At 36.0% G+C, this 15,328-nt stretch overlaps 2 protein-coding genes across 2 annotated transcripts in view; one reads left to right on the top strand and one right to left on the bottom strand.

Moving 5' to 3' along the window:
• The window catches only part of LOC110454376 (PRELI domain containing protein 3A-like), a 14,266-nt gene extending 5,607 nt beyond the window's left edge, over positions 1–8,659 (bottom strand). The window contains exons 1-4 of the mRNA XM_021503847.1: positions 8,513–8,659; positions 5,875–6,043; positions 3,042–3,128; positions 1,118–1,188 (exon numbers count right to left, since the gene is read on the bottom strand). Of these exons, the coding sequence (XP_021359522.1) occupies positions 1,118–1,188; positions 3,042–3,128; positions 5,875–6,043; positions 8,513–8,544 (359 nt within the window). The 5' untranslated portion in view covers positions 8,545–8,659. The remainder of the gene's footprint in view (positions 1–1,117; positions 1,189–3,041; positions 3,129–5,874; positions 6,044–8,512) is intronic.
• A 264-nt stretch (positions 8,660–8,923) lies between these two features.
• The window catches only part of LOC110454384 (hydrocephalus-inducing protein-like), a 154,655-nt gene continuing 148,250 nt past the window's right edge, over positions 8,924–15,328 (top strand). The window contains exons 1-3 of the mRNA XM_021503856.1: positions 8,924–9,013; positions 12,966–13,126; positions 13,612–13,737. Coding sequence (XP_021359531.1) covers positions 12,983–13,126; positions 13,612–13,737 — 270 coding nt within the window. The 5' untranslated portion in view covers positions 8,924–9,013; positions 12,966–12,982. The remainder of the gene's footprint in view (positions 9,014–12,965; positions 13,127–13,611; positions 13,738–15,328) is intronic.

Raw genomic sequence — 15,328 nt, 5'->3', positions numbered from 1 at the left:
GGGTGTGTCAAGGGGCCATTGACCCCCTCCATGTACCAATCCTTTTTTGATTCTACATAGAATAGCTCCTCTTAATTTTGATATTGACTAAAAATTGCTGAAAATGACCCACTGCTCTCAAATTCCAGGATTTCCCCTATATTCTCATCAGAAATGTGTATTTGTATAGCTCAAATGTGTATTTTCAAGATAAGATGATCATCATGGTGACTTTTGTGAATATGGAAAGTGACTATGACTGCGAAAAACTTCAAAAGATCAAAATGGCATGTGGTGTCGGAGTAAACGGATTATGTCCATGGAAGAGAAGTACATTTTGAATGCATATAGGAAATGATGCACTTTTCCAATTGTACCAAGCCTGTTTTTGTACATCAACTAGAAATGTGTTTTTTGTATGCAATGAATTTAGGTTGGGTAGATTTTTCAACATTGAGAGCTTTCCTCCCTTCTCTCATATATATATATATAAATCATCATTGGTTGTCGCATTATTTACCAAAAAATATATTTAAACCCTAAAAAAGTGTGAAATTACCGTGGACACCTCAATTTAGGTAACAAATTATCACATCCCTGTGCCTATTAGTAGTGGTGATTAAAATTGCACAAAAAACTTTAACCCAAAGCTTGCTCTAAAACTTCAACCAAGTCCAATTAAGTTGTTTTTGCCCTCTAAATTACGAAAATTTGGTTGAGCACACTCTACAACAAATAGTCAACATCATATCAAGTGTGGTGGAGCTCTTAACACTGGCCAAAAAGTAATTCTTACACACCATATAAATGCCTCAACCATATAATAGTCTACAATCTCTCTACAATGAGTTATCTAAAACTGCATTAACAATTTTACTCCAAAAATAAAACGTGAAGTGCAATGCTGATGCGGACAGTGTCTCTGAATAGGTGAGCTAGGAAATATATTTTACTTTATTGGGGTAAATCTTTCCACTGATCTGAAAATGATCCATCTTTAAATAAGAATCTTGTGATTATCCGGGAAATCTACAGCAGATATTCCCAGGATATAGTAGGTAATGCTTGATATCCTAGTCAGGTATTTTTGTATAATACAGCCCAAAGATGTACATTTAAAGAAAACAAGGAAACCTACTGGTTTTGACCTTCAGGGCCAGGAGAATATGTCAAGGTTTCAGCAATTGTAACTAAAGAACTGTATGTGATCTGTAAATAGAAGGAAGACATGAATTAGTTGTAATGCCACAATATAACATATACATCTAATATTAACAACAATGCCTAAATGATGGTCACTTAAGTTTTAATACATTTACAACAGCAATAGATTATCACCCTGTGTTCTCAGCCCTGACAACCCCTGACAACAAAGTGTGAACTGTTCTATACACCATGGCCACTAGCTTACATATTTCTCCATTCATAAAAAGTCAACTAAATACACATCTTCTAACCGACTTCTAGACTACTTCATCACATGCCTATGTAAAAGATACTTTAAAAACAACATTATTGTCACTGGCTTCTTTATATGCACATTTACACTTAATATGGTTTTGTTATATCCTCACAACAATTTCTCATAATTCATCAAATCAATTTGTTTAGTGTATTAAATCAATTTGTTTATGGCAGACTATTTTCTCATATATATGACACACCGTTTACTATTTCTGGTTCAGGACATCAGTGATTCTCAAAAACAAGCATTTGAGAGAATACATTGAATTTCCTAAATGGGAAAATTGATTCTCAAGTTTGTTCTCAAGTTCTTCTAAGAGTATTCTCATACCGACAACCCATGATAATGAATTAATCGTGCTACTGATCATGAGCTGGTAGGTGGCATAATATTCATTTGTAGTATATTGATGATAATAACAAATACCCTTTTCGACCTAATAAGCACATGAGTGCTTAGAAAAACACAGAAGGGGTGCACTTATTAAGCATTTTGTGCTCATGATCAAGCTGGTCAATCTGGCTGTGTCTGTATGTGTTCAAACCAGGGTCATTAATTTGAACAAACTTGGTAGCCCTTCATCCAAGCATGCTATTGGCTAAACAAGAGGCCCAGAGGGCCTGTATCGCTCACCTGGATACCTTAGCAATCATGGCAAAATATTCTCCAAATGAGATCAAGGGAATATGCCAGACCCCAAGGCCAATCCTTGTAGCATAGTAATACACTTTTTTGGCCCCACCCCTTAGCCCGGGGGGTCAGCCCCACCATTTACACAATTTTGAATCCCTGCCTCCAATGAATGTTTCCGACCAAATATAATCAATATCCATGGCAAAGTTCTACAGAAGAAGTCGCTTAAAGCAATATAGCCAAATCACCCTTTTTGGCCCCGCCCCTCAGCCCCCTGGGGGGTCAGCCCAATTATTTGTAAAATTTTGAATCTCCACCACCTAGGGATGCTTCCAGTCAAATATGCATGGTTGATATACATCTCTTAGTTCCAGAGAAGAAGTCGCTTAAAGCAGTATAGCCAAATTGCCCTCTTTTTCCCTGGCCCCTCAGCCCCCTGGTTGGTCAGCCCCATCATTTGTACAATTTTGAATCCCCACCACCTAGGAATGCTTCCAGTCAAATTTAGTTAAATTCCAATCAGTGGTTAAGAAGAAGAAGTCGTTTGAAGAAATTGTTGACGCACGAACGTACCGACGACAGACGCACCTTCGGACCAGGTGAGCTAATAATAGTAAATATCAAAATGTTCAGAGACATTGACAGGGAGTCAAGGTCATTCAATTTAACAAATTTAATTGCCCTTTATCCAAGATACTCCAGGGATTACATGTATATGCTCACTTTTGCTCTCTGCATCCCTGGAATATGTTGTGTGGCGCTGTAAAAGTATTTGAATAATACATAATTATTTTACATTAAGCAGACACCCTAGTTCCCTATACACCTGCATTACCAAACAGGTTGTATACAATCCTGATTTATCACAGGTAACATGGTAATTAACATGGCCCTTTCAGGCAGGTTAGCTAACACAGAAACAGACCAGATAGTGAGTTACAGTAGCTGCAGTTTAAATACTTACATTTTTTGAGATGACCGTAAGCGTTTTGTTCTTTGGGTCACATTCTGAATGCTCACTCCCATATGCGACTTTCTGGTCCCCTATTAACTACAAAGCGATAAATAAAATACATTTAAATTGACGTTTTTTTGATCATATTAATTTTTACAACTTAACATGACTAAATTACAACATAGTGAATATTTCAAAATTTTGGTTTTGTCTCTCAGCAAAATCCTTGCTTTATGAATTTGATTCCCTGGTCTAGGGTGTACATTGTGTATTAAATTAAATTAAATATGGTATATATATTTATAATTAACTGTTCAGGGAAGAAGGTTTTCAAACACTGACTTAAAATAACACCCAAACTGTCCCCCTTTTGTTCCACGGGAAAGGACTAGTCACCACTGTTCAGCAGATTACACTTCTTATATGTCCGAGGGAAACATAATATTAACCAGAATGTGACATAAACAGAAAACGTGTTTTCAGCCATCAAAACATATTCAAGTGATGTGACGTATGACTAATAATGATTTTGTAACTGATCATGACAAAAATTGTTATATAGTTTTGTTATAAGCCTAGATCGATCTGTAGTCAGCTGCTAGCCTTTATCCTGCTAATTATAAGAGTTCAAGGGATGTAAAAACAATTTCCTGGATATAATATTTATACCAGTCTTAGTCTAGAAGACTGCAATAATCCACAAGCCCAAATAAAATTTTGTTAGCTCAAACACTACAAAATATGGATCACAGGGAAAATCCAGGAATTTGAGAGCATAGGGCCATTTTATACAATTTTTAGTAAGTATCAAAATTATGATGAGCCATTCTATGTAAAATTAAAAGAAAATTGGAACATGGAGGGGTCAATATCAGTTTTGAGGGGTCAATGGCCCGGCCCCCCTCCAGGATTATTCCTGGACATGACGTCTCGAGATATCACATTCACAAATCGATTGTCATTTTGACCCTTTGCCAAGAAAATATACAATGTTTGTTTTGAACATTGTTGCAGTATCTACCATTTGAGTGCACCATCTCAATGGCACTTCTTCATGCTGGTCATAGCATAACATAATTCAAATTAGGTTTGAAAGTAATTTCCTCGAAGCTATGGTATCGACTCTCATAAAAACGTTGCTGTACAGCATGTTCATGATCAAGCTCCAACAGACTGACCGTAGGTATATATGGCAACTTCAACCTAAATCGTCAATATCATTTCTTTACGATTTTCCTGGTAACAGGTTCTTGAAAATCAGTGTCCATAACTGTATGTTTCCTGCTCTAAACCCATTTAATACATTGTCCTTTATCATTGATTATGACAGTCTGCCACCAGGTCTAGTTTTTCAGTACAACATGTCGGCTGTCAGTGGCATGCATGACACCAACTTTCTGGGTTAATTTGTTCAAATCTTTTTATAGTGAACATATGCCAACTTTTAATTAGAAACAAATATGGGTAATTCTAATTTTAAATGGTGAAGTCTCGGTATAGGTGGCGCTATTCGATCATGTGATACATGTAAACAAGAGTACCGCAGGGCGGAACAATATACGCCCGTCGAATGCCATATAGTGTTATATACTTTCTTACATTGAAATAAGATCTGCATCATTCTAAAAATGGTTAGCTGACAAGCTATAAAAAATGTAGAAGAAAATCTCTGAACAAAAAATTGAACAAAGGTCAATAACTTTTGGAATAATTGTTGTATCAAAATTCTTTTAAGGGAGACACAACCTCATATCATGATTATAATGTATACCAAGTTTCAATGAGATCGGTAGAAAAATGTAGGAGGAGGAAGTTTATGCCAGACGGACAGACAACCCCATACCATAATACTTCCCATCACATTTGACGGGCGAATACAAATTGTTGAATCAAAATTCTTTTCAAGGAAAAACAACAACATATCATGATTAATCTGTCAAATAATCAAATACTGAAATAAACAAAGGGCAATTACTTTTGGAAAAATTGTTGAATCAAAATTCTTTTAAGGGAGACACAACTTCATATCATGATTACCTGGTATGATGTATACCAAGTTTCAAAGAGATCAGTCGAAAAATGTAGGAGGAGATAGCCGGACAAACAAAAGTTTACGCCGGACGGACGAACAACCCCCATACCATAATACTTCTGTCAAATTTGACGGGCGTATAATAAAAACCACTAGTCAAATGGTGTTGAGTGGCGCTTGCATGGAGATTGTGTAGAGATATCCAGATTCGCTTACATAATCAGGGATGAATCTAGGTTTTAGGGGAAATTACCCTTTTACGGATTTGGGGAAATTTCAATTTTGAAACAAGGCTCTACTGTCACGAAGGTAAAAGATAAATGTTTTGTCCGACATACATGTTTGCAGTATATTTCAATTTTTAAACAGTTTTAAGCTTATTGTAGAACTTTTGTTTAAATTATGTGGAGAAAATGTCTATATGCAGTATTCTGCATTTTAATTGTTGAACTTTAAAGAAAACATATGCAGGGGAAATATTTTGAAGTAAAAACGGCTATTTTCTTCTTGAAATGGGGGAATTTTGAAGCACACAGGGGAATTTCAAAGAACAGGGAAAATTTCTTCTGATGGGGGAAACTACCCACAAATGGTAGTGAATAAAGTCTAGATTGATCCCCGCCATTGAAATAGTATGGGCGTCAAGATGGGCTTGCTTACATGTGGCAATGCAAGGACTAGGTATAAAGGCGTCTTGAGGCACTTACATGTAGTTAAAGGGTTAAAAGCCTCTTCAACTTTTTTTGCTTTACAGGCCTATATACACACACACTCACAAACAAACTCAAAATGATAATATTTTTTTCTTACAGCTCGTCCTACAACTGGAACAAACCACTGGGTCTTCATCAATCTGTGTGTTTGGAGGATTCCTTGTTTGTTGATTTCTCGGTCAACTATGTCGGTCCCAATGACAGATTCACTCACTGGATTAGGATATTTCCTCCATACAGCTTGTACTACCGTATCCCAGGGATGTCTGTTCATGTAGAAAATGTACAATATATAGTATTTGATCCTTTTGGTTGGGTGTATAAAAAGTATCCAGGGGGTGGGGAGTTGAAGAGAGGTTTGGTAATGACTATAACATAACTGTAAATGTTTCTACTCGACTCCCCAAACCTAATCGTGTTCAGTAATTGAAAATTATTTTGGCATAATTTCCTGGCCCTGGGGTGGGGATTGGTGGGGTAGGGGTGGATAGACATGCAACTGTAACCTTCTGATCAACTTCTGATTAATTTTTTTTTTTTTTCATAGGGGGGTACTTTTTTTTTTGGGGGGGGGTACTTTTTGTTTAACAAGAATTCCACGGAAGTGGATGTGTCGCCTGCGCAGGAAGCTGGGAGATTACGAACAAATAGATACACTTTTCATTTCAGGAAATAATGTTAAAAGTAAGCAATAATCATAGATTATGTTTTTGGATAGCATCATTTTGTTATATAATCTGTTATTCTGGAAAGAATACTCTAAATTTTAAGGAACTTGCTATGGATACTCATTGTCTCAATTCCAAGTTTAATTTGTATGATTTGTCGGATGGTTTCCCATAAATAAATGAATAAACTTGTGGATTATGATGTTAAACAGCTAGTGTTGTCAATAACATTTGGAGTAAGACGGCATTTCAGAAGTATACACGGTGGGTCAAGTGGTAGATCGAAGCCGTCCAGTATACAGTTTTAGTGAAGTTTCTATTTATAGTAACAGTGACCTTGACCTTTGACCTTCGGACCAGAAAAGCAATCCCAAGCAAGCACTTTTGGTAAGGAAGCACTGCATGAAGTTTGAGTTTGATTGACCAAAGGAAACTCAAGTTATCGCACAAAAACAGATTTTCTATTTATAGTAATAGTGACCTTGACCTTTGACCTTCGGACCAGAAAAGCAATCCCAAGCAAGCAGATTTGGTAAGGAAGATCTGCATGAAGTTTGAGTTTGATCGGATATTATTTAAGCAGGAGGTATATTTTATGCATGATGACATCGGATTAACCTTTTCTATGGACAGACAGCTGAAAGACAAGCTGATTCCAGTATATATACAACCCACCCCCTAACTTCGTTGTGGGGTGTATAATTACTCTGAACTCCTTAGTTTAGGTCCAAATATAGCTGTAGCAAATGCTCACGTCCCTGTACAACAATTGCTTAGTACCGTTAGATGGATAATTTTTCTTTTAAAATCTCCTATGTACATGTAAAATGTATGTATTACTCCGATTTACTACATATACAATGTTTGAGAGATATTGCCTGTGAAGTCTATAAAATCTCTCCACGCTTTATCTAAGATACGATTGAAATAAAGGTAACTATAATTATAACTGCAGACATGAGAATACAGCTGTATTACCTCGGGTCAACACTACAAGGTATGGGCTCAAATCTTTCTCCTACGAGGCCGCCTGGGTATGGAACAGTCTCCCCGGCCAATCATCTCAGAAAAGTAGATAAGTACAATGAATTTAGGAGAAAGGTCCAGACCTGGGATGGCCCCATTTGCTCTTGTAATGTCTGCTGCAGTGTGTATTACAAGTACAGTGTAACTGTTTTTTATGTGTATGTGCTTTGCTTCAATGCTATATGCTAAAAACTACTGTCATGCTATATAGTTTTGTATGCATGTAGTTTCCATGTAGTGTTGACGTCAATGTAAGCTGATCCAGCTTCTAGGGACGCCTCTATATACTGTTCTCTAATCATGTTCGGTTGTGAGTAACAGATTTAAAACTATTTAGGGAGGGGGCTTCTACAACTATATTTGGTAAAGAGTTCCACACGTCCACGACCCTATTACAGCTCAAAAGATCTATATCAGATATGTCAATAGAGCTATTATAGGTCTTTACAGCTATATAGCTCAATCGGCACTCGGCAGAGTGTACTGGACCTGTATATATTCTAGCCGAGTTGTAAAAGTATGCGAGTTACTTCCCCTGACACCAGCAATAGCTTCTACATTTGCAATCGAATTGAATATTTGCCTGTAGTTAGGTAATGACATTTAGTATGTTAATGAGAAGAAATAATGTGCAAAAAAGCCGCTTAACGATTTGCTTGGCGTGCGATAACCTCGCTGGACACTCATATAGGTGACCGCATATCAAGCAGTATACTCCTATACTATCACTCGTCTCTGATCAAGGGCATCGGGAAATTGGCACGACTCGATATGGACCGTGGTCTAAATAACACGATATAAACTTATAAATAGCTATCTAAGCAAACCATTTTAAGTAAAAGCAAATGGGTAACGTCGATGATGAAAGATATGCTACAACAATTAATCCATCTTCACGGAAATATTGGCGAAATGACCTATAAGCTTACACGGGCTTATAACACTGGGTTCGGCCAATGATTTGTCGTTGAAAGTGACAGAAGTACACTCTTTAGTCAATCAATTTGTCTGTTTTCATCGTTGAATAAATAAAATACTCACTGAAATATGTGGCACGCTGTTGTCTCTTTCATCCTGGCGATAAAAATATCAGTGTAAGAAAAGCTTACGCAACGAAACGGGTCGTTTTACAGGGAATATTCACGTGTTCGGATATCGGATGCCAAATTACGTACCGAATGCGGTGATACCGCAAACAATTTAGTGAAAGAAGGACGAGTTATTGAGTCGCCCAATGAAGAAAATTAAACGAAAAATAACAACATTCTCGTTCATTTGATTTAATTTGGGTTACATTATTACTTCATTAATAAGGCTTGATATTTCCAAAAGAAAATTACGCGTAGTAATATCTAATTTACAATTACTATGAGTATATTTCATTGGCTATTTCTTATAAATAGATCGCACTATGTCCAATAGAAAATGCCCTACTATACCAAATAGGCTAAACGGCAATAGCAACCGACAGCAATATGGCGTTCTCAAACAACCCCGTTTTGTTTTAGGTGTTGATTTTGTTTGATATCACTTACTGAAAAGGTATGTATAACACGTGTGATCTGTTTGGTTTGAAGATACACTTTTGGATACTATCACGAATATATTGTTATGAATAGATTCTTTCGTTAACTCCAAGATTCATGGTCTACAAGATTACTTGACGAAGAAACCCTTTCGATTTCAGTGGTGTATCGTAGACCTATATGACTTTGGTAAATATAATTCTTGAATACGGATACAGGTACATGTATTGACAATGTTTGTGTAGACGGATGTTTTTCTACTAGTTTAAGCATGTCGACAAATTGTTAATGTATCTGAAGAACGCGTTTTCTTAGGGACGCGATTACGATAGCGAGCACCTGCTACTTCTTCTTTTCATCTTGATAATAATATACAAGTCTTCAAAAAAATGAAGTTTAACTGCCATACGCTGGTTAAAAGTGTTTGGAACAGATTTTTGTTTGTTTCTTTTGTTTCTTAATGTCATGGTTAAAAATATGTACACAGGTTATAGGCTTTACATGTTAATGAAGCAAAATGTTGAGAAGTGCATGTAAACACATCGAAATAGGATTCAAGGAAAAACTGTCGGAATACACTCTACAACAGTACAACATAATGTATCATATCAGCAAAGTTAGTAGCAAAAAAGACCTAGGTGTTCACATTGATGATCATTTGAACTTCTCAGTCCATGTTCAGAAAACAGCAAACAAGGCCAATCAAATAGTCGGAATAATCTTTAGAAGCTTCACATATATATATATGAGTAACAACATCTTTACCAGACTATTCAAATCTCTTGTAAGGCCACATTTGGAGTAGGCCTCTGTAATCTTTATAGATGTCTGTATCTGTAAGATTACAGATTTTGACGTCAAGAACAGGTGGTTATGGAGGAATGAACCAGTTTTCAGATGTGGCAGCAACTAGTTCAATAGTTGATCAAAATTTTGGAGACAAGAACTTATCTGAAATATGTCCTATGAATCTGAAGAGTTTGCCAATGTAGGGATATTGCAGCATATACTTGGGAGAAAAATTGGACGATAATTGATGGGGTCATGTTTGTAGCCTTTATAGTAGACAGTATATATATATATAGACTCATCATGATCATCAGCCCATAACTTAAATCCTTATGGAGGGTTGTGCCCAACCTAGCTGTAATAGAATGCTTATTTTGTGTACATGGAGTTGAAATGGAATTGCAGAAGGTATGTGATGAGTCATTTTGCATATTCAGTATTTAAGAAAATATTCTATCTGTTAATTGAATTACCTCTGATAGATAATTTTCAGTTTACAATAATGGAAGGTAAGTAAACTTCTCACAATAATACAAAAGGTTAATAAGCCAGAAAAATAATCTTCTGTCAGCTGACAATAACAGATTACACTAGTAATTTAACATTCAATGCTTTTCAAGTTGTCTTCTGTCCATAAAAAATATAAATTGGACTAAAAAGTATAACTATCTTGAATGACTAAGTATTGATAAGGGGGTACTAAGTATTGATAAAGGGGGCAATAAGTATTGATAAGGGGGTACTAAGTATTGATAACGGGGTACTAAGTATTGATAAGGGGGTACTAAGTATTGATAAGGGGGTACTAAGTATTGATAAAGGGGGCAATAAGTATTGATAAGGGGGTACTAAGTATTGATAACGGGGTACTAAGTATTGATAAGGGGGTACTAAGTATTGATAAGGGGGTACTAAGTATTGATAAAGGGGGCAATAAGTATTGATAAGGGGGTACTAAGTATTGATAACGGGGTACTAAGTATTGATAAGGGGGTACTAAGTATTGATAAGGGGGTACTAAGTATTGATAAAGGGGGACTAAGTATTGATAAGGGGGTACTAAGTATTGATAAAGGGGGCACTAAGTATTGATAAGGGGGTACTAAGTATTGATAACGGGGTCACTAAGTATTGATAAGGGGGTACTAAGTATTGATAAGGGGGTACTAAGTATTGATAAGGGGGTACTAAGTATTGATAAGGGGGTACTAAGTATTGATAAGGGGGTACTAAGTATTGATAAGGGGGTACTAAGTATTGATAAGGGGGTACTAAGTATTGATAAGGGGGTACTAAGTATTGATAAGGGGGTACTAAGTATTGATAAGGGGGTACTAAGTATTGATAAGGGGGTACTAAGTATTGATAAGGGGGTACTAAGTATTGATAAGGGGGTACTAAGTATTGATAAGGGGGTACTATTAGTATTGATAAGGGGGTACTAAGTATTGATAAAGGGGTACTAAGTATTGATAAGCGGGTACTAAGTATTGATAAGGGGGCACTAAGTATTGATAAGGGGGTACTAAGTATTGATAAAGGGGGTACTAAGTATTGATAAAGGGGGTACTAAGTATTGATAACGGGGTACTAAGTATTGATAAAGGGGGTACTAAGTATTGATAAGGGGGTACTAAGTATTGATAAAGGGGTACTAAGTATTGATAAGGGAGTACTAAGTATTGATAAGGGGGTTCTAAGTATTGATAAGGGGGTACTAAGTATTGATAAAGGGGTACTAAGTATTGATAAGGGGGTACTAAGTATTAATAAAGGGGCTACTAAGTATTGATAAGGGAGTACTAAGTATTGATAAGGGGGTACTAAGTATTGATAAGGGGGTAATAAGTATCGATAAGGGGGTACTAAGTATTGATAAGATGATGGAAACTGGTTCAGTATTCCATGTTCATTATCTAACTTCTAGATCGATCAATAATCATTAATCAAATGAAATATTCTCCAAAGTGATTGTGATAATTAAAAGAGTTAGTATTGATAAGGGGGCACTAAGTATTGATAAGGGGGTACTAAGTATCGTTTGTGTATGACTAAGTATTGATAAGATGCTGGAAACTGGTTCAGTATTCCATGTTCATTATCTAACTTCTAGATCGATCAATAATCATTAATCAAATGAAATATTCTCCAAAGTGATTGTGATAATTAAAAGAGTTAAATCAATAAAAATATCTTAAGATAGTTGATACTAATAACACTGGGTATATTACGGTATGTGTTCTAATTAGAACACCACTTGTAATAAAGTTTCAGTAATAGCTAGAGACTAGATTGTGATACAGCATCATGTGATAGACTAGATTGTGATACATCATCATGTGATAGACTAGATTGTGATACAGCATCAGGTGATAGACTAGATTGTGATACAGCATCAGGTGATAGTGATATAGACTAGATTGTGATACAGCATCAGGTGATAGACTTGATGTTATGTTCAGTAAGACCAGTTACCCTTAAACAATTAAGTGCATGCTAGATCAACTTAAATTCTGACTTAAAACATTAGACAAAAAAAGTTAAAAAAAAATCAAAAAATAGTTTCTATTGAACAGGCATGCTATAATATTCCTTGGCCTTTTTATAATGTTTTATCATTTCAGTTAACTGCTGTACTAATTCTAGTGTACTACCAAAATTACTATTTGCTCCTTACTAGAAACAAAATACATTAAAAAAAACCTGTATTACATTTAAAAGTGTTTCCCACCAGGGGGTAATGCTACTTTATAGACTTGAGCAAGTCTATAGCTATCATGTGATAAATTTATGGTCAAAAGAGTGTAGACTTGCTGCAGTCAATATGGTTTGATAGCCAGTCTTAATGTGTACAACCTTACCAACAAACACCAGTTTATAATCACTTCACAGACAAGTGTGAAAATCTCCTGGTCTTCTAAACGGTTGATCAGGAGTTAACAAGGCAATTGACCTACTGAAATGAGTGCACCTGCAATGATGCTAGCTCATGCTCAGCTGTGTATTATCACTGTTCAAGAAGGAAAAATGGGGTTTTAGACACTGTTTACTCTATGTTCAATTGCTGGATCTTTGATGATTTGAACAATTTATTCATGATTAAAAATGTTCATGTATGCATTAAAATCTTTACTGCTTATTTGATCAGTTCAAAAGACCCTTTCTCTGCATTGTTTCAGACCTCTACCTGACCATCATGCCCTTAGGGCCGTTTGGAGAGGTGGTTGGTACCACTGGGACCCTGGAGGCCCTAGGTCCAGAGGCTGCCAACTACCGGAGCAAAGTTATCGCTCCAAGGAATCCCAAACTCCTGAAGCCAGGCGATGAGGAAGGACATAAGGTAATATTAATTGAGCTTCTTTGCTACAAAATGTACACATAAAAACAGTGTTGATAGGACACTGTTGGGAAACCGTTAGATTTGTCTACGGAGCTGTAATGAACCCCCAATTACCCATAGATAATGTATGATGCCTCTGTCGTATTGGTAGTAGCTGATAAGCCTAGTCACCTATTGGAAGTGATGTTAAAAATCACTAAAGACAATTCAAAATGCCAAAGAGCCAGAAGGTCATAATTGGCCTCACGTTCAAATATAGTGAACTTATTTGAAAAAAGATAGTAGACATGTCTTTTTGACTGGATTGATTGTATTGTAGGCCTATACATAGAAAGATAGGTTCTAAAAAGGTTTTATTGGTTAGAGGTGAAAGGTCAATTTAAGACACCAGAATCACATAGCATATATATATATCAATTCTATGGTATCAGCACACCAGCTAGCTTATTTTTTCTATTTTGTAAATACATTTCCTTTTTTCACAGATGACTCCTAGTAAGTTTCTGTTTGACATGCAAATGGATACAGAGCAGAAACTTGCCAATACACACTACATGAAGGTGCCAAGGAAAATAGAGTTGTTGGATATGGCAGATACCAGCTTACAAAGGGTGAGTGTGTCAGTGTGCTGATCAGTACACACGTTTTATGTAAGTATTTAGACAAGACATAAACAAATTAACTGTTCTAAATTCAAAATAAAGTTGTCATAAATTTTGTGTGATAAATAGCTGAATACAATGCCAAAATTTCATTAGGAAAAGGTGTCAGTATGTATAACAAGGTTTTACTGTGGGTGTCAATATAACAAGGTTTTACTGTGGTACAGTCTATGTATATAGTACACAACTATAGGCCATTTATTCAATAATATCTTTTATATCACTAACAAAACACTGTTTTCCCCTGTAATTTGTACTAGGATGTCCTGTATCCCTTTTGAAACTTAAAAAATTCTGTATCAATTCATTGCTATAATGCTTAAAGCTGACAGTTCAAGTTGAAAAGATTTCAATATTTTTTTTCTGGTTTTGAGATTTTCCCCTGTGACTAAGGTATCTCTTCTGGCTGTCCTATCTAAGGAAGCACCAATATTTTAGAATACACTTGCCTAGTAATGAGTAGAGGTCTCCCTGGATATTAAAAGCACATTACGCATCAAACTGGTTTAATTTAAAAGAAGGAAACTATGTGTGTCTCTGTGTTGATTACACTTGTCTGATGATAAAGGGAGGTAACCTTCTTGTGTATGTTGATAACACTTCTCTGATGATAAAGGGAGGTAACCTATTTGTGTATGTTGATATCTCTTGTCTGATGATAAAGGGAGGTAAGCTACTTGTGTATGTTGTTAACACTTGTCTGATGATAAAGGGAGGTTACCTTCTAGTGTATGTTGATAACACTTCTCTCATGATAAAGGGAGGTAACCTACTTGTGTATGTTGATAACACTTGTCTGATGATAAAGGGAGGTAACCTTCTAGTGTATGTTGATAACACTTCTCTGATGATAAAGGGAGGTAACCTACTTGTGTATGTTGATAACACTTGTCTGATGATAAAGGGAGGTAACCTACTTGTGTATGTTGATAACACTTGTTTGATGAAAGAAGGCTACCGATTATGTCTGTGTTGATAATCATATGAAATTGGTCTATAAAATGAGATTTTCATTTGCAGGATGAGGAATTAACAAAAAAGATCAGGGTAATCCTTGGAAAGTTGTCTAAAACACAATCTTGTAAAGCCTGATCACTCATTTACATTTGCTACGTCATGTGAGATATTAAATGCTTCTCTTTGGTGTTCACATAAATCATGGTTACATTGGTGGTGATGATGTTAAAACTGTAGTAGCTGTGACAAAATTGGAATTAAATGTGACATTGTCAAGGCTAATTCCACACTTGTCAGGCCATTAGACAGACCCATTCCTGTTCTATGTAGTGCCATTGGACAGTTATTAAAATTTCCAGTCAGAAATATACAATTACATACCAAATCATTCGCGAAAAACAGGTTGTTAAAACTTTATGGAAATTCTGGCTCATTTATAGTAATAATGGTGTTTGAGGCGTTCTAGCAATTACCACATAGTGTGATAAACATGAACGTGACCTTGACTCATGCATAGATGGTTGACTATCTAGTATCTTTCTATATGACCGGTGTCAGCGTTTACACACACATTTGTGTAAGT

Source organism: Mizuhopecten yessoensis, unplaced genomic scaffold (genome assembly GCF_002113885.1).
Source record: "Mizuhopecten yessoensis strain PY_sf001 unplaced genomic scaffold, ASM211388v2 scaffold7817, whole genome shotgun sequence".
NCBI lineage: Eukaryota > Metazoa > Mollusca > Bivalvia > Pectinida > Pectinidae > Mizuhopecten > Mizuhopecten yessoensis.
Note: the sequence above shows the minus strand (reverse complement) of the source record. Positions and strands in the feature narration are given on the sequence as shown.